At 43.2% G+C, this 20,459-nt stretch overlaps 2 protein-coding genes across 3 annotated transcripts in view; both read right to left on the bottom strand.

Annotated features, from left to right (window-relative positions):
* The window catches only part of ntn2 (netrin 2), a 43,850-nt gene extending 41,026 nt beyond the window's left edge, over nucleotides 1–2,824 (bottom strand). The window contains exon 1 of one of the 2 annotated variants that reach the window (XM_084937894.1): nucleotides 2,552–2,824. The gene's annotated coding sequence lies outside the window, so the exon portion shown is untranslated. Of the gene's footprint in view, nucleotides 1–13; nucleotides 619–2,551 lie in introns of those variants that run through there. The other variant, XM_084937895.1, reaches the window with a different exon arrangement.
* A 14,248-nt stretch (nucleotides 2,825–17,072) lies between these two features.
* nog2 (noggin 2) lies at nucleotides 17,073–19,870 on the bottom strand. The gene has a single exon (XM_084937893.1). It carries the CDS (start codon nucleotides 18,476–18,478, stop codon nucleotides 17,843–17,845), a length of 636 nt encoding a protein of 211 aa, XP_084794019.1. The 5' UTR covers nucleotides 18,479–19,870; the 3' UTR covers nucleotides 17,073–17,842.
* Nucleotides 19,871–20,459: the final 589 nt, after the last annotated feature.

Raw genomic sequence — 20,459 nt, 5'->3', positions numbered from 1 at the left:
ATTATAAACTTACCCCAGTGTCACAAGACGTCAGAGCCGCTGACTTTGTACTTTTAAAAGACGTCCTACAAGCGAGAGATCCACCTTAGCATCAAGCTTCGTGCTCCGTCAAAAACCGTCCTCTCCAAACGAGGGGAAAAAGTGACGCGTACTTTCTCACGTTCGTCTCCTTTTAAAAAATAGTTAAGCACAAGTGAGAAGATACCGGCGGGAGGAGAGATGAACCACCGAACCCATCCGCGTCCGAAGCTCAGAGCGACTGAAGAGCGTCCAGTACATCCATATGTAAAGAGAGCCCGGGTTAGGCTACTCCCCGTTAAAATCAAACCCAGATTTCCCCCAAAACCAAGAGAGAAAGAGCGCACCCGTGAGAGAGAGTGAGGGTGAGAGAGAGTGAGGGTGAGAGCGAGAGAGAGAGAGAGATCTGCATATCCAATAGCGCACAGTATTTGGATAACTTAAGTTTCATTTTTCCTGTAATTTGAAGAAGCGCCCAATTAATAAAAGAAATAAATATGCGCGAAGAAAAACACGTGTGACTAAACTACCACTTATATCATTTGATTTCATTCCACGGTCTCACTTTTACAACAAATACATCTCCGCCACTTTACGGACCGACAGTTACTCTGCTGCCTGCTCTAAACGCTACGTGCTGGGCTGTGTTCACAGGCAGCCATATGGAGGTCGTAATGAGCGCACAACGCTGAACCTGTTGAAACAGAGTCAGGGGTTAGCGGGGGCCAAACAAACAAGAGGCAGATGCAGAATGTTGTGACTTATTAATCCCAATAATAGTCCAGCACACGCGGGATTTATTTGCGTCGAGGCACCGACTTTCCCCCTCCTTTATTAATAATAGTAACATGGAATCAAACACACCAGGACTGCCTGTTGTGCGCTTGTGTAAAAAGAGGCTCGTTCTGGCAGAGAAAATGTGGACCTGCGCCCTCGGCTATGACAGCATCGCATTAACTCATTAACTGCCTTCATGTGACTTTAAGGAGCATGCGGTCTGTCGTGACGAGTGCTGGCAATTTTATACAGCCCGTCTGGGGAGCGCGTGCCCAAAGGCGCACTGGGGGAGCAAATGGATTTGCGGGGATTTGAGAATTAAAGCAGGTATCTCAGACGTAGGTAACGGCAATTAGAGCCGCTGACGTTTATCACAAAACGGCCAAATAAAATAGGCCGTGTGGGGACTTCTGGGCAGAGTTCATTTAATGTAAGCACAGAGGATAACTTGTTACACGTGTAAAACCAGCCCGGCAGAACCGCGAGGACGGGCCGCAGTTCACTTCATAATTCCAGGTAATTTATAGGCGACAGCTCGCGTGTTGCTCTCCGTGTTATTGCAGGTGCAGCCTGCCTACCGGTGGGTAGGCCGGTCATTAGCATCGCGGTCGATCAAATCCCGAGAACCTCCTGGCCCGCTGTAAGCTGATCAACATTCCTCCTGTAGGCTATTTACTGTACCATCCTCTGGGGGGAACAGCACAGCACGGCATGGCCCAGCTTGGCCCGGCCCGGGCCCGGAACCGCGCTGCCTTCATCCAGTAATTCATCTCAAACAAAGACCGTTCAAACACGAATTCAAAGCCGCGGATAATTAAAATTAATAAGCATTAACCCCCAACCCTGTGCGCGTGCGCGTGCGTTACGCCCACGGAGCACACCTGCAGCCAATACTAATTAACAGTATCAGTGAACACAATGAGACACGGAGAGGGGGGGGAAAGGAAATTACTCAAATCAGTTAATGGATTTAAACACAAAGGGGGAAACGGCTCAGAAAGTGGGCTAAAATTAATGAAGTCTGATGAAAGGAAGTGACGAGCAAGGGCAAGCATACAGGGGAGCCGTGCAGTGGAGACAGAATATCGGGATTTTTCGATTTGCTTCCACTCAGAAAACCTAAAACACAAAGGTTTATCTGACTCCTTTTGTTCAGCGATTAATACTTTATTTATATAAGAGCAATGTAGTTCTTAATCTCAGGTGGTTTGTCTCCACTCTCTTTCCAAATAACTCCCCAACAGTTAAGCTTCTAAATGGGATCTTGTAGTAAATCTTAATATTTCGGATGCATTTCTATCCCAGTCTTAATAAAAATCTCTCAGATTTGCAGATTGAACATCGATACAGGCGCTTCAAATATTCTCCAGTGTTTTGAATTAAAATACTTGAGTTTAGAAAGTAGGGCAGCAAATGGAGAGAAGCTGACACAAACACAGCAGGCCTTCATCAATTGATCCAACAAAGTGTCTGAAACACAAAATACTCAAACTCTTTGGTTTGTTAAAAGGAAAAAAAAAACAAGCAGGGGCATTTTGCTGCCAGCGTTTCTGTTTACACGGGGGCAGTACAGTCCATGTTCACGCGTTTTATTTGAGAGAGGGGACAATTTTGACGCATTCCTGTGAAATAAAGGAGCTCCACCATCCAGCCAGTAATCTAGGTACATTATCTCTGCAGTTACAAGTGGGAGAGGCTGGACTGCATTAAAGACAGAATGAAAGAAAGCAAGACTAACAACAGGCAACACACTCACTTGCTGTCAGATGGGATTCAAGCGGGGAGCTCTCCTCGGTCCTTTAGTTGTTGCACTTGGATCAGTCTGCTGATTGTGTCTGCAAAACAACCCCGTCTGTCTGTTCCAAGCCCGGGGGCTCTCGGCACTAGGTTCCCTGTGGCGGACACCCTGGAGAAAATGTCAGCCTCCGACTGTTTCCTCGCTTCATTTTTTGGCACCCCTGCTGTCGGGCGCAAGGAGAGATGCTTACCTTATCCAGAGGGGAAACCCCCAATTGGCTTTCAGTGGAGACGGGCCTCCCTCTTGTGGCGAATACCGTGTAATACTCAGTCAGACTAATAACCTGTGCCTTTAAAAAAAAAAAAAAAAAATCTGCCACATGCCCCAAAGTACATAAACGCAACTCACACTTAGGTGGCGCTATAGTACTGAACATTTTCCTTATCACGGGGTTCTAGTGGCGGCTCTGCATTACCTCAGAGCAAGATAACGTGAAAATGATACCCAGTCATGTCACTAATTAAGCTGGTGAGTTGAGTGGATTTCCACCAGGTGCATCTTTGTTGACGTTTTATCAGCCTCAGATTTTCTGAAACCAAAAAATATTCGTGGTTGTTTGTATGGCAGTGAGCAAGAGAGCATTTCCACGATATAACTGGATCAGCTGGCGTGGCCACCGTGGAGACATGTATGCCTTAGCATGAAAACACGTGTTACTGTTAAGATTAGGGCTGTTTCGTTCAGTTACCCAAGTAAGCAGCATTATATATGAACTAACACAGTACCGATCATCATTATTAACGTTTTTGACTAATCAAACAGGTTTCAGCTGAAATAAAGTAAAATACACAAAGAAAAAATACTATCATTTCATGTCAGGATTTCTTTGTGCTGTGTTATAGGTTCAGATCAGTTGAATTAAACAGATCACATTGCCATATTATTTGATTGTTTGGATTATTTATCTTTCATTTACTGCTTTTCCCATCTTTTTTTCACTATAGCTACACAAGGAAACTCACCAGAATGTGATGAAATCTTCTGTTGGCACTTAATCACAGATAAAGTCACTCTGTTAACACTGGCTGATTTGCAAAGTCTTATTTTTTAATCCTTGAGGTGAGCGTTTTCACTGTTAGTTTTTAAAAGCAGACGTCATGAGCACAGAGGGGAAATCTTTGCTCATACTATAAGTTATCAATCACAAGTTAGGCCCCACAAAGCTTTATCATTCTGCTGGATACACAAGAAGATGATAATTTATAAAAATGAACATAATGTTGCATTTATTAATACTTTAAATTTAAATATAGGACATAGGAAACTGTTTACTAAGGACCTGAGGAGTTCACCCCTGCTGGCCTATAGAAGAAAATGTTGGCGTAAGAATCTTTTTCAGAACTTGTGAGCTGTCGCTGACATTTTAATATCTGTAGAACCCACAGACTGTATTTTAAAGATGCACAAAGGCACTGTGATGTCACTCACTCAATTTTTTGCTGATATTTTGAAACCCTCAGTTTGGCATTTTGGTTTCTACAATTGTTTTTGTTTGTTTGTTTGTTTGTTTTTAAACAAGAATGTTAAAAGAAATGATCATATTTGGACAAGAAGGATGCTATCAGCTAACATTAATTCTAGCTATCCAGAGTGGTTAATAACTGGGATGTCTATTGTACTGTGACAATAAATGGGATGCTAATTTTCTGAGCAAAAACAGGATGTGAATGTTTAGACTGTGTTTAAACTGTGACAGTACCTTTAAGGCTACAGACACAAATTGGTTGGAGAGTGCAGCACGACTAAAATTAGCTCAACCGTGTGTACTTGAACTTCGAGTTCGAGTTCGAGTTGCCTTTCAAATGGTTGTTTGTAAGACGGGATTCTGAGAGGTTTAACGCACAGCAACTTAAGAAAACACGAGCAAATAGAAAAAAATGCCACAAAAGCACACGAAGCACAGGAAAAGTTGAATGAAACACAATGGAAATGGAAAAAATTAAACACAAAAACGTCTTTTGGGGAGACAATGATGTGATGTAACAGAAACCAAAGCATGTGAAGGATTGCACTCAGGCGCACTTAAAAGAAGCTGAGGATTCATCTGAACTGTGAGCAGGAACAGACATAAGATAACGTGTGCTTTAATCGCATCAGTCATATAATACTGTAGATACACGTGTGCTATTAGGCAGTGCATTTGACCTCTCAGGGCCACCGTAGAATCCAGGTCTGCAACCACTCATAGTCAGTTGCTGTCTTCAAAAGGGTAACAAAACTGAGAATACAAAATACACTTACGCAGACAGAACACACAGCAAGATAAGGGAAGATCGTGACACGGACACAGAGAAACACAGGGCTTAAATACACAGAAGGAGCAATCAGGGAATGGGTAACAGGAGGGAAACACAGCTGGGCAAATCAGGCCTAACGAAACATCATACATTAACATCAGATATGGACCTTCAAAATAAAACAGGAAACAACACAGACTGAACTAAAGACACAGACTCACACGCAGGCACTGCAACAGAGGGAACCGAGACGTAAACCATAAGACAGAACTCAAAGACTAGAAATGATAAATAATATAATAAACTCAAACCTCTGGGTCAACGACCCAGGCATCCTAACACATACTCAATAACCTTGTACACTTGATTCAGTTATATAAATAGTGACATAGATGCTACAGGATGTCAATTTAAATGCAAAATGAAATAGTAATGTAGGAATATAACCAGAATACACAATGCAACCAGCTGAAAACCAGTTGAGATGAGTCCCTTATTGCTAAAAGATGCATCAACTCAGACAACTGCAATCAAAACTATCGCATCTATTTGTAAATAGTTGCCAAATGTGAGAATATTCAATGCAAACACAGTAAAACCACCAATTTTTCCGAGTTGCAAGGATGTTGATGTCCTGTTTTCACTCTGAAATAACTTAGCCAAAACGTAGTGCTGAACAAGATAACATAGCACCCAAGTTTCACTCAAAGCCTTAATACAGTTTAAACAGGCGAGTTAAATAAAAACATGCTACTCCTGAAGCTAGCGTCAAGCCTTTTAACTTCATTTTTTAGCCCAAAAGGTTGTTGCTTGGTTGAGTTTTCAGTCTCTCAGGAAGTGTTGGCTCACATTTGTCTATATAACCTTTAAATACTTAAATTATTAAGCATAATTAGCTCACGTGGAAGTGAATGGAGCAGAACCTTAAACAGATTATGCCCCTTATCTAGACTTCCAGCAATCTCAACTGTTGTTAAACAATAATGTGGAGCAATTAGGGTCAAAAATAAAAAAATAAACAACTTGAGCCCCTTTTAGCACACCCCCAATTACAACAGCAGCCTCTTGGGGACCCCGCATGTTTACTTTCCCTCTGCCAGCTCAACTGAAGTCAATAAGACGGCATCGTGGTATACATCTCGCACACTCACTTGCCCAGGGCTCAGCTGTCACTTCAAGACCTGAAGACCTAAGTGGGAACGGAAGTGATATTAATGGGTATAATACCATCATGTCCTTGTCCACTGTGTGTGCATGAGTGCAGGCCCTCTCTTTGCCCATGTGACACAGTGCTTGGCGTGTGAATATCAACATGTCAACATTAAGGAAAGAGAGCTATCAATAGCTCTTCTACCGGTATTATTGTCCCATCCATCATTTTGACGTTACGCCGCCGAAGGTGGCCTCTTCCGAGCTCACACTGATGACTCAACCACAGAGAGTTTTTAAATGAGGATACCTTGAGGTCGCAGCTTGGAATCAGCTGTAACCCAATCTGCGCTGCTGAAGACTCAAAGGATGTGTGCTCTGTGGGGGGATGCTGTTGACTTGATGTGGGATTTCTTGGGGGGTAGCTGCTTACATTTGACAGCAGTGACTGTCAGGAATGACGGTGGGAAATTGGCTTTCCCACTTGGTATGTAGTGCATGTGTGATTAACCCACAGAGAGAAGCTATGACTTGGAAGTCATACATGTATGCATGTCTGTGCATTAAGGAGGTGGTTCAGGTGCCTCTCTGGTGGTATTTAGACCCTTCATTTGTGTGGAATCCAGCATCATTATCCCAAAGTGTTGCCAGCTGGAAGTGCTTGGGAGTTCCCATTTGAACTCTATGTGTGTTCTGAAGATGTAGAACGACTGAAAGAGTCAAAACTCTCTAATGAAAGCTCATGTTCTGGTTTTCATTCCACCCTGATATTCATGAGCAGCACAATCTGGCACTGTCTTGCTGATTAGCTAATAAATTGTACAGCTACAACAATGCCACCCAAGGCTACAGAGATGCTTTCTCAATTATTTGTAATGCAGTGAGCTGGAAGTGGATGATGGTAAGGGTTGAAGTCAAGCATATGATAGTAAATAATGGGCTAATAAATCTGCAATCAATTCCAGGAAAACTTTAGGTGTTCTAGTATTTCCTCCATTGCAAGCTGTTCAATATATGCTTATAAAAATGGAAAGAATTGTTGCAATTTCTGCAAAACACGAAGACACTAAATCAGGATAATTGGAAATTTATTGTGTTTTATGACCTGTGTGGTATCAGGCAACCAGTGTTGGTGTTGGTATTACATCAATATCAGCGCGATAGGATCAATCCTTTGTTTTTATCTTCTAGGTTTAGTATGTAGGCCACGGAATTACGACTTAGCTTCAAAGGTGAAAATCACAGTGATTTTGTGGTCGTTAAAATGTGTTCAGAATTTGAATACATATTAATCATCATCCCTGATGACATGCTGCTTTCCCAGCCTGAGCCAGATTAGGTTAGAAGTATAAATATAGGCTACACTGGCACGGTTTTTACTTGGCATGGGATCATCTCAAAACTTCCATTACTGCACACCACTAGACCTCATAAATAATTGAATGCCTTTTCCACTTTTAATTTGCTAATTTTAGCTGATATGCATGCTATATTGCGGAGTTTTCCATGCAAACCAGTCTGAATGACAACTTACTGCAATATTAAAGTGAGAATATGTTATTTTATGTATTTGTTCGTCCTTAATCATTGAGTCAGTAATCTGATTATTGCAATCCCATGCAATCCATGGCAAATATGGTCAAGTTAACGACCCCTAAAAATAAACACTTCAGTACAGCTATGTGAACATGACAGTAATACAGACCTCAAGCTTGTAAAACAGTAAAAGGTCAGCTTCTTAACTGCTTATCACAGATAACCACAGTGTGGTCATACAGCTTTACAAGCTTATTATACTGCACACATTTTATTGGAAGTGATAGCTCCTCATTTCCCCACTAGATGACAGTGTTGGTCTAGCTTAGCGTGTTTCTCTGAAGCTGAACTAGGTGACCACTGACCAAGGCCAAATCCATACTGTCAAAAACAGTGGAGATTAACAGCAGGCCTGCACAGAAAAGCTGCCAGACTGATCCCAGGTGTGCTGTAGCTGCTGGGATAAAAAGCTTCTACCCGAGGATTTCAGGCCCACCTGTAGTTCTCTGTCATCAATTTACCACCCTGCAGGTATAAAGCCTGAACAAAAAGTCATTTGTGGTGTAAATGAAAGCATATATTTGAATCAGACCCTAAAATGTGTGATTTTTGACTAGCTTCAGACCAGCAGATACTTTATATTCATATTTTCTAAATCAATCATCTTAAATTAAATCCTTATTCAGTGTGTCGTTGATTTTTCCTGCACGGCTCAAGTCTCAAGTGTCTATGGAGAAACGTTATTCTTTGTAGGGCTCAGCGGTCAGCTTTCCGTAGTCATTTCCGTTCACAAAAGAGGTATTTACCTTCAATATGGTTTGCATAAGCTTTAAGGAGGCTCAGGGTGGGTCAGTAATTACAATGCAATTTAAAACCAGCCCTCCCATTACCAAAACGATGCTTCTTCTCACCAGTTGAGAAATATTAAAGTGCATAATGGGTGGCATGAATTTTACGAGAAAATCTTTAAAATGGGAAAACAAGAGATGCTTTTTTTTTTTAAAAGCATATTAATGTTTTGTTGTTTTGTAAAATCATTGCAAACAGTAAGATGTTGTTTCATTTCACTCAGGGAGAGACTCATTTCTCTCATGTGAAACATACTACACAATTGTCCAGCCAATTACTAAAGTATTACATTGTCCCGTTCTTTGTGGGCTCATTCAGTGTAACTTGAACCATTCCTAAATGCGACTAAATGCTCTCTGATTCAAACAAGTTCGTAGCGGTGTTCCCATGGGGTCAGCCCTTGTGCACTTTGTGCTGAAAAGCATCCTATTTGCCTCTCCCTTTACATTCAGATCCTATTGAAAAGTGCATGCAGACAGACTCGCACGCACACACACGCACGCACACACACAACCTCCCTCTTTGAGTCTAAACCACTATAGCCATATATGTCCATTCCCTAATTGGTGGTTCTTCTTTCAAAGGAGTGATTATGTGTGTATGTGTTTAGTGGCGTCCTCTCTTTGCAAGGCGTCTCGATTCAGTCCATCTCCAACGCCAGAGGGGACAAAAGAGGCACCCGTTCCTCCTCTCGGGGCAAGGGGCCATTGACACCAATAAATCCCCCCTTCCACTTCCTCCCTGGTGTGTTGGGGTTATGTCAGGAATGTCCCAGGTCCTATTGTCCCCTCGTGCTCTGTTTTTGGTAACCCATCACCAGGCATTCTCTGCTGTTCACAGTGCCACCTCCCTCCCCCTGAGAGACCAACAACACACATGCATGTCCACACCCTTCGGGCTTCTGTGTCCCTTGGTCCCTAACTCTGAATAGACCACCTCAGCTGAATACGACAGACAGACAGACAGGCGTCAGGACATCAGATTCAGTGGGCCGAGTCTTGCATAGTTGCCCAGTGGGGGAAAAAAGAGCCAGTTATTTATTTTCACCTGTTTGGTTGCCTCAAGCTCTTTGTCTAATGGAAGGACGAAGATAAAACAATGGCCTAAGTGTTTTAAAATCCACAGCTAATACCTGTTCTGTACACAACCCCCTTCCCTCATTGTATGGTGACTGTTGAGGACTCATTAATTTTATATTAATAGATCATATCTGAATAGACAAATTTAGGCTTCTAGATTCAAGATCATTTAATTGTCTGCACAATAAAAGATCCAAAACCACAAAAGAAAAGAGAAGTAATTTAGTCATTAAACAAAGATGGAGGATGACTTCAGACATCTTACAGCCTCAGGAGAGAACCTGCCCCATGATCTGGTGATATGTTGGTGGATCGTTCTTTATAACGTGCCAGACAGGAGCTGTAGATGAGCTGGGTATTGCCATTTAGTATCCTTCGGGCTCTGCTCAGACACTTTTCCACTGATGCTCAGTAGATGGTTTAATCGCCCACTGGAGAGGGCTGCATATACCAGTTTGTTTCCAGTCAATAAGTAACTTGAAAGCAAAGTACCATCATTTTTTTGACTTTCAGGAAACTAAGGTGACACAGAAACAACATTAAAAGACACACATACACATGTCTGAACATGTCTAATTATCAGGGTTACTGTGTTCAGTGCACAGCATTAAAGAGCATTTTTGTAACCGCTTATGTGTTAACTATTATTAAGGGATGAATCTTGTGGTTGTGTTTTAATATAATACATAACACCAGCCATCCCAGTAATAACACTGCAGTTGCTCCAGTACAGTGGGCTCACTGCAAAAAGGTGAATGGCTGTTTGTTTTTTCTGAGTTAGCCCTGTGATGAACCATTCAGGGGGCGCCCCGCCTGTCCTCCAGTGTCCGGGTGGTTAAGAAAATGAATGAACTGATGCCTTACTGTATGATTACCCCCGGTCTCCTCTTGTTATAACTCTTGTTGCAACTTGTTTACCTTTTAAGTCCATGAATGTGCTCATTCATTATTATTGATAGCTTCTCCATCTCTTAACCAGGAAGGAGTCGTCTCAAATCCATCTTGTCTGCATAATCTGCTTATCCAGGTAAACTTCATCCACTCTCTGCCTCACAAACTTGCTCACACGGTGCTTTGGACACATTCATTAATCTTTCGCGTTCCCGCAAAACCACGCACAATCCTTCAAAAACACCACGAGGCCGTTCATTCCAAGAACCCCGTGCATTCGTTCAGCCTGTCACAGTACGCTCCCCTCAGATGCTTGTTTTTCCCTTTTTTTCATTCATTCCAATCACACAGGAGGTAATATCGCATGCTACTGCTGCTGCTGCTTAATCGTGTCACCTGCCGGCATTCGAGCTTGCACCACTGCCAAACCCCAAATACCAGAGGTTTGATTTGTTGTTTGGTGGTGGTGGTGGTGGCGGCGGTGTAGGGGGGTGTTGTATGTTTTCTGTGTGAGTCTGAGACTATGTGTGTGTGTGTGTGTCTGTTTAGGAGTTCGAAGGAGTAGGTGGGTTGTACACATGTTACGAAGTGAGGCGCCATTGCGGCCTAAAAAACTATTAGGCTCTGTAAATACACACTGTGGCAAAAGTAAACATTCTCAGCATGCCATCTAGGCGCACAGAGGGGTACTGGGAGACAGCCGTCGGACAGGCTGTGAGGGGGAGGTGTGTATGTGTGTGTGTGTGCGTGTTTGTGTTAGCGAAGAGAGTACAGCAGCAATCAGTGAGCAGAGCGGAGATGGAAAATATAGATTTTAATTGGGGGGAAAATTCAAGTGTGTGTTTGTTTTCATGTTATTGGTATCGCGATTGGGCTGAGTGGTCAGGTAAACAATTTAAAGATAGTTTACCTGCGTGTGTTGCTACGATGACCAGAAACCGTTTATGTATGAGGACACTGGAGTGTTTGTGTGTGCTGGTGATGAGTGATAGAAAAGTGTGTGTTGTGTATATATGTGAGCTTTTTATTCCTTGTTGTTCTCCCCTGAGTGGTGTGTGGGAAGAGAAAAAAAACATGAAATAAAGTCAAATTAACTGAGTTTTTTTTAATGAATAAGAATGTATACACTGATGCAAAGGGACTATTTTCTGAATTTGAGACCTTTATTGGCGATAAAGGCACAAGTAACCATGGAAACAGAGCTTAGAATATGCACTATTCCCAGCCCTGAGAACGCCACACCACCCATAGCTCTATTTTTAGGCCTTACTTTGAGCTTAAAATATCTGTTACATCTAACAAGAGTTAAACTGAGTAATCAGCAAGCGTGACTACAGAAATGTGACTCTGACACTGATTAAAATGGTAGCAGCGAGAAAGCATATAGAATGACCAGGATCTCACTGCATGTGTTTGCCTGCGGTGCATTTAAGGATACAAATCACATAAAATAGACACAAGTTCTCTTGTAGTCTTCACATTACTCACATGCACAGATTAGAAATGGAAACTAATAGTAATATGTGATTAATAGGAGCAGTTGGGTTCAGGGAGAGTACAGAAAGCAGAGGTTATATGGAAAGATTAGTCCAGCTAAACCACAACAGAAATACAACTTCATTAAAAAGTGAGAGGAACTGTGCAGAAGTGTTTGCGGTTAGTTAAATTAAGAGATAAATGCTAATGTTACAGTAAATGTTATGCTGCAGTCACACAAGGAAAACAATGGTTGGAGACCAGAACATGACCAAAATTATTGCAATAAACTTTAACTTCTGATCTCGTTTCTTTTGAAATGGTTGCTTTGAAGATGGGGAGCAAGTTTCCAACCACTATTTATCTGTTGCTGTCTTCTTCTTCAGTCTGCTATCATTTCACTTTCCAATGGGGGTTAAGCTGGCAATTACCGCTCCAATTGCTGTTTATAATATTTAACTGTTTCTGTCTACATGCACAGAAATCCAGATTAATTACTTACATTCAGAGTCCAGCCAGAATCACATAGATTTGAAAGAGAAATTCAGAAACTCCTCCACAAATACTGACATACATGCTGCAGGATGCCAATTTTTAACTGGAAAAAAAGACATAAGCGCTCGGTAACCGTGCTTTTAAATAAGAAACATAACCAGAATAGCACCACTTTTCAACCAGTTGAGTAGAGTCCCCCATATTAAAGGGACAGGCTGCAGATAAGTTCCACTCACTGACTCATGCAGGTTGATTGCAACCTGTTTGCGTTTATAAATTAGATGGCAGTTATTTTCAAACACTCACCAATCTGTCTGAGAATGATTGCAGCCAGTCGGAGTCAGACGACAACTGTTTGGAGACAGGTTGCCTCCCATCACATGAGCGCTGCAATCACCTTGCAGTTGACAGTCGTCGGCCAGAGGTTAAGGGTGCTGCACGCTCAACCCCTGGGCAACCATTTAGTTGTTGCATCATAGTACAATAATCTCCAAAAGCAAACAAACAATAAAAAATACAAAAATTCAATGCAAACACAGCGCAACCGTTGATTTTTTTCCTGTTCTCAAGGAGGTCACTGTCCTATTTTGACTCTAGTGACTGAGCCATTAGTTAAACACTAGATATATCTATGAATAAGCAGGAAGTTATTAATTGAAGGTGTGCTAATCAGCAGAAATTAGAAATAAACACATAAAATTGTTAGAGAAATGCATGGATTGTCTAAACATTTGAAAAACTAGTTGAACACTTTGAATAAATAGAGAGGAATATTTGGTAGAGGTTTAGCTGACACTGTTGGCCACAGCTCGTGAGAGTTGTCACTAAGCATAATGAATAGATGTTCCATTGATCAGTAATATAAGTAAATGAATGAATGATTGGCATAATAAGGAAACAGTATGAATAAACAGTTGATAAAGTTCACTAACCCTGGGTGAGCTGAATGCCATCACTAGGAGTGAAAGGTAAGCTGGAAGAAGTGTAGATACAACTGGAGCTTAGTTCAAGTAAGCGTGGTAAGTGGTACTGATGAGGGGCTTCTTGAGTCTATCTGACGTGCCTGTGAGGTATGTTAGATTAAAAAGTCTGGGAGCCACTGCTGTAAGAGGATGGTTTTTAACAAAAGAAGGCATTTGCACTCTTCTGATTTGAAGCTATGCAGTTGAACCTAACATCCAGACTAAAACTAGCAGCAATCCAGTTTTCAGAGTCTGCAGACCTGTATTAATGAATGCATTCATGACTCTTAGTAGCACTGCGCTCATCTCCCAGCTTTCTGCTTAATTACCATAAGCACCACTTGCTGGCAATGGCTGGAGTTTGATTACAAACACCTGTTATTTGACTACAGTCACCTGTTGTTTGTCTGCAAAGATGGGCCACTGTGTTGATGCAATGGCATGTTATGAATTCTACGCCCACTGCTACTGACTCCAGGTCAGGTTTTGCGAGCTCTCGCGGCGATGGATGGCTGGCATCATAAAAGCTGGATCAGCCCGGCAGAGGTTTGCTGAGAGGCATCTGTGAGTTCCTTGAAGACTTCCCATCTTAAACTGGCCGCACATATGAAAACACAGATATCCATTTCAGGCATTTGAGAGAAACGGGGACCTGGAAAACCTCACTGTCACAGTAGCTTCTGCTTTTCTCTCTCACACACGCTCTGCAGGCACACTTACCAGACAGAACTCGTGTACAACATGAACAAATGCTTGACACCTATACACACACATACCATCACACACCGCAAGCCATGGATGATGGTGTGATGGAATTCTGGGTATCATCTGCGGTGAAAGCGTGTGTGTATGAACGTGTGTGTGTGTGTGTGTGTGTGCCCTCCCTCCTCCCAGTGCTCAATCTAATACCCTGTCATCATCAATAACCTCACCAGTGCTGACTCACTGGCTTTTACAACTATGAGGTTTGGGCCTTACTCACAGCCACAGACCCTCGTCTCCATCTCTGTCTGTCTGTCAGCCCACTGCATACACACACACACACACACTCACACGCACTGGAGTTGTGCATGTGCCTGTGAAAGATTTTATGCATACATGCAATCAGCATGCACGCTCACTTGCACACGTATTCTTCTATAAAGATGTGTCCACACAGGTAAGGATGTGTCACTTCAAACCCTTTACCACCCACACACACACACAGTCACTCCCAATCAGACCACAATCCATCAGAATAATTGACTATCATCAGGCAGACACAGACTCATCATCTTTACCACTAAGCATGTCACCCCCTCCTCCCACCCACTCCCCCATCATCCCCATCCTAATTGCCTCCAGGCTTTCATTTAATTTTCTTTACAGCCAGCAAATATGGGAGTTATTTTACATTCACGTGAGGCTGTAGATATGTACGGAGTGTGCACATATCTACCAAACCATATTTATTATTATAGCTCACTTCGCAGGAGGTCGGTGCTGACGAATGTGGAGACGGGCGGTGTCAGACGATGATGATGCTGAGCATCTGATGGGGTGAGGCCACACGAGTCTTGACATTTTTAAGGACAATGTGATGATGAGTGTGTTGATGGGAAGGGTTTTTCTTTTTTCTGATTTCCTCCAGCATAAGATGTCAGTCAAAAGTCTGTTCATAGCCAATAAAAGGGTTATAAATTTACAAACCCAATTTCATGATGAAATTTTATGATTTATTGATTTTAAAAACAGGGCATGTAAAGCTGTTTGTAGTCCAGCTTTTGGGGGGAGAAGTAAAGACAGCACAGTTACCCATTTTAGGACTGTTTCCCCCCTTGGGTGTAAGAAAAAGAACACAGGTCCACTTTTAACATACGGCTGCATCAGACGCTTCTATATTAACTCTGTATTGAAAAGGTTTCTATTTGTAGAATGGGATAAAGTTAGTGGATGTGGACTGGATTTGACACTTCAGACGGACCGATTGAGCAGGAGATATGTGAGCTTATCTAATTAAATGACAACTTCAGGACAGTTATCAGTTATCAAACTGAACATTTCTGTTCAGTTTAAACACAAATCTCCAAACAAAGTCGTAAACGTCCCACTGAAGAAGAGTGCAGAAATCTGGCGGTTGTGATCATGGTCAGAGTGCCAAAATGTGCGTAATTGCAATTGAATGCTGTTGTTTCTTGTCAATGAAGCACTTTCTTGACATTTTAAGCACCCAATCCCCCCTGGAATCCCCACAAAGGCCACATGGAGCTCCCCGGACCCCACTTTGAGAACCAGTGATCTGACTAGCTGGCAAGGTCTGTTTCTAAAAGGTGCGCACCTAACTGGCTGGAGCCAGGGCGGCGTATTGCCTTTCACACGCTTCTAAAATACTCTCCGGGCAGAGCCTGAAAGGGTTACTGTTTCCCAAAGTGCCTCATTCTGCGCAGTCGAGAGGGGGCGGCTGAGTGGCGCCGTCGAGTCAGAGACGCAGTTTCTAAAAACCCCGAGACATCATCAAGAAAGAAGCTGACAGTAAGGAAAGCAGCCCCTGCTCCCCTCCCCTCCCGCTCCTTCTCTTCCTCCTTCGCTGGCATGCTGCCGTTCTTCTCCTCTGCTTACCAAATCCCCCCCTTAGCGGTTCTGTCACAATAACCGGGCGGCAAGTGTCAAATGCGGCTCTGGCCGCAAGAAAACACACAAATGGCTTAAAGGCACACAAAATGCGCTCAGTGGAAACACTCCGCTTTCAGACGTTTAGTCATAGCTCTGTTGAACTCGTTGATTGTATTTAGACCAATAATATAAACACAATTTAGAAAACCCTACTTACAGAAAATTACTCCGCTCTTTGATTTCACGGGACTTTGTTGCCCCCCCCCTTCCCTCCCTGCGGGTCTCCAGCGCGTTTAATTGCCCATATCTCTTTAACTTGCAGACAGCATGCCCAGGCTCTCCAATTAATAGTCTGCTAACGTCAAAAACAGTTGACCATTGTTTTATGGGCTTTGTGTTCTCTCTCTCTTTCTCTCTCTCTCTCTCTCTCCCTCGCTCTCTCCAGGGCGGTCAGACTTGAATAGGCGCCTGTCTGCTCCAGTCCACCTCTATACAAATACCTCATTGGAACTTGTGTGGAGCTTCCAGAGTAAAAAACACAGAGAGACCCCAGACACTGGAGGCTTTGCGCGTCTGCTCTTGCGATTTCATCATCTGACAATGTTTGAAAAGTCTGAATCATATTTTAGCCATTATGTTAACACCTCGAAGCTCATGAGCGAGTTGGAGATGAATGCGTGTGCGTGGCCTCTCCCCCTCGCTCTCCCTCTCTCTCGCGCTCTCCGGTTGAGACAAATGAATGCCAGGTCTGTGGAGGCGCTTGAGGTATGCGTTGCGCATTAAGCAGCGTAGTAAATCAGCCTTTTCTAAAATCGCTGTGACGGCGTGGAGCGTCAGACAGTCCACACAAAGTCACCGAAACTTTATAGTAGTTTGTAACTCCACTCCACTTCGGAGCCCGGCCGTCTACACTGTAAAAAATATATCATTTGCAAAAGTCTTTTCACCCTTTATTATTTTAATAAATCGAGGTACAGTTTCAGGGGTTTCCGGTTGAAAACACACGAATATTGCAAGAATACTTCAGCGTCATCGCTCTGATATGTGAAATCTCTTCAGTCACCCCGAATGGAAACCAGTGAAACGTATCTCTGTGGCAAGGAAAGATTTTTACAGCTTAATGAGACATTTTTAGATAGCTTTTTTTTTTTTTTTACAGTGTACACACCCCTTTGGATATACACAGTGGTGTAAGCATGGGTTGACACTAACACATGTTGAAAAGATGGACTTTATTGCTAAAACGTGTAACCATAACATGTACACTGATATGTTGGGTTTTTTGTATTTATTTATTTATTTTTTTGTCATTTTTAGAAATATTCAAGTAGACATCTCCCATATTTTTTTTATTCTGGTATACTCTGCTATTCTCTGTCCTTATGCTCTATACTCACAAATCGTTAAAATAATAAATAAAACGTACAGATTTGTTTATTCCTACAATACTATGTATTCCAAAAAAAAGCTGAGTTCACGCCTTTATATATATCTTTAACCTCAACTTTTCTTCTTCTTTTTTTACAATTTAATTATTATTGATATTAATATACAAAAACTCTAGGCAGCATCGCAGTGAAATAACAGTCAGCATCAATGTTCAGTTGAAGAAGAAGAAGAAAAAGGTCACCTCTTGGAGAAGTGTAGCATATGCAATCCATTTTCAATGTCTCTTAAAAATATCAACAAAACAAAATGCTCCTTCCTCACGAAGTGCTCGTGTTCCCCTCCGAAAAAAAATGTCAGGGTTGAGAATAAAATATGGTCCTGGTTCAATTAGAAAAAATAGCTGCATTTTTCTTAAATATGTACAATGTTGGTATTTCACTTAAAATGCTATATAAAAAAATAGATTTGCTATGGTGCCCACCTCTGTAGAGAGTTAACAGTGCAATAGAAACCGTATTTCCAGTCCACTCCCCCGTCGACCACCGCCACCGCCACCACCACCACCACTACTACTACTTCCTTCCTTAGAGAGAATCAGCACGAACACTTGCACTCTGAGATGATTGGGTATTGCACCTGTATCCACGTACAGTATTTCTGTTTTAGAAAGCCTTGACAATACCACCGGAGGAAAATCTTGGTGATTGACTTGACGGGTTTGCAAGACATCCCCTCGGGGAAGGAGCACGAGCGCTCAGAGAAACAGTTTCCCTCTTTGATGTAACGTGGCCAGAACCTCACACCCAAATCTTTCCAGGTGTACACAACCGGGCAGTGCGTATAGGTCCACAGCCACTGCAGGAATTTCCTACGGGCTTTCTTGCCCACTTTTACCCGCTTTCCATAGGGGGTCTCTGTGAGGTCCAGCTTTTTAATATCGTTGGGCATGGGCCCCTGCGGCTTCACCTGGTTATCTGGCGCGGAGAAGTTCACCAGCATGGGGGGGCTGATGGACATGAAATTGGGGTCAAAGTTACTGCCGAGTCTTTTCCTCAGAGTCCTCTCGACCAAGTCCTGCTCCCGGGGGTCGTACTCCGGGTCCGGGTCCTCCTTCAGGTCGGGCACTGGGAGGTGATCGCTGGGCGAAGGGCGGAGGCGAAGGTAATGCTGGGAAACTCCGAGGTGAACGCAAACCAGCGCGTAAACGAACAGCGTTTGAGAGAAGCCCATAATTCCTCTTGTTCAACGCACGGGCTCTTCTCGCGTGAATAATACTCAGTTCTTTTCCCGGTTACTGTGTTCTGTGCAGTCACCAGCCCGGGGCTTCATAAATAGTAGAAGTTCAGTCACCAGCAAGGCGATACTTTTAATAGACCACGTCGGGTTTGAATGACATGGAGCGGAGTGCTTTGCTTTTTAGGGCTCCTTCAACTTTGCAATTTACCGCTGATGCAACTGTGCAGCATGGAAGCGGGCTACCCCGCTCTCTGCAGAAAGAGTTAAGTCAAAAAAAAAGAAAAGAAAAAAGGGAAAACTCGAGCGCCTATTCACGCTCTCTCCTGCTTCACCCCGCTCCTCAGATTCACTTCGGGTTTCTCTCGGTTGTCATGGTTACCCCAAGGACTCGAAGCCACGACGAAACTGTCTGCACTGGATGACAGCGGCCGAGGCAAGAGCTGCATGGACTGAAGTGTTTTCTGAAAGGGACAGAATAGATCCGGAGCTCCCGGGAGAGAAGGGCGCACAAAAGAGCACTTCACCAAGTTTTAAATGTCACGCGCCCGGCAGCGAGGGCTGCCTTGGCCAATGTTATTTTTACGCACGGCTTTTAGAAACGTGGCTTCTCTTAACGTCGCCTGGCGCTCTCAGGTTTGACAAGGTCCCAGAGCGCACAGTCCACGGACCGAGGAGAGGGGGGCGGGGAGTGGGGTAGTCTCTGCAGCCAGTCTCCTGCGGTATTCCAGCCCGTCGATGCGCACTTTCCCTGAAAATGACAGCAGAAAACTTGGAGGAGCCGTGTGGCACAATCTCAGTTTTTTTCAGGACGCAACAGCCGCTTATCTTTCCAGAGGATGTTCCAAATCGCAGAGCAGCTCGGTTTTACATGTAAAAGTCTCGCTTGTAATATTCCCACAGAACTCTGGCTTTTGCGTGTAAAAAAAAAAAAGAAGAAGTAGAAGAAGAACGATGAAAACACAGCTTTCCAGCGAAATGCAGCCTCACTGCATGTGAAATGCAAACTGCGTAAAGACAGAAAACGTGGTTGGGTCAGAGTTCCTCTCAGTGTGGCATCGCTGAATCTTCACAACACCAGCAACAACATAAAAAAAATAATAAATACATTCAAATAATATTAATTTAAAAAAGAAAAAAATCTTCTAATCGCAATGTCGGTGCATGACGAGAGAGTCCATAATCTGCTTTTTTGTTCCCCGGTCTATGAAAGCGGTCAATTCCTTAGGGAGCCTCTCTCCTCCTTTGATAACTGGGTACAGCAGCTACTAAGTCGCTCCTACTTCAGGAGTGTGAGAGACTTGGCGCTGGAGCATTTCTTTGCTTAGGCACACTGTGTGTGAGTGTGTCTGTAGCGAGTGGTGCTCAGTCCCAAGTTAAATATCCCCCTCCGACGGTACAAAGTGTCAGAGGGGCCTGCCCACCCTGGCCACTTTCACTATGATTGACAGCCCCCCCCCCCAACCCTCCCCTCACAACGTGGAAAATATCAGCCACAATGAGGATCAACTGGGTCCTAAAGCACCAGCCTTTTTTTTAATCGCATTTAAGAGCAATATTCCCAGACGCACAGGATAATACAAGATATTTTTTTAACCTCTCTCTCTTTCTTACACACTGTAAGTATAACAGCAGCTGCTTCTCCTGCGGTTTTCATCAGCAGAGTGTCTCTGATGCACTAATAGGTTCAATGCGCTGTAAATACTCGGCTGAAGTGTAAAAGAGTTTCGTGAACTTTACCATGAAAATGATGGGAAACGTTTAGTAGCTTGTCTGCGGAAAAGGGGCATCACATTCCACCTTTGTTCATCGGGATTTGGGTCTACACAGGAATTGGCCCGTTGAACTCAGGGGTCACAAAATAGGCGCATAATTAAGGGGCTATAAATGGCCGTGGATAACTAAGCGGTACCTTTCCCATGCTAAGCAGTCATTAGGGGGAAATCAACAGTCATGCTGAACGTTTTTTTTCTTCTTA

Source organism: Perissodus microlepis, chromosome 8 (genome assembly GCF_051167445.1).
Source record: "Perissodus microlepis isolate ML-2025 ecotype Zambia chromosome 8, ASM5116744v1, whole genome shotgun sequence".
Classification (NCBI taxonomy): Eukaryota; Metazoa; Chordata; class Actinopteri; order Cichliformes; family Cichlidae; genus Perissodus; species Perissodus microlepis.
Note: the sequence above shows the minus strand (reverse complement) of the source record. Positions and strands in the feature narration are given on the sequence as shown.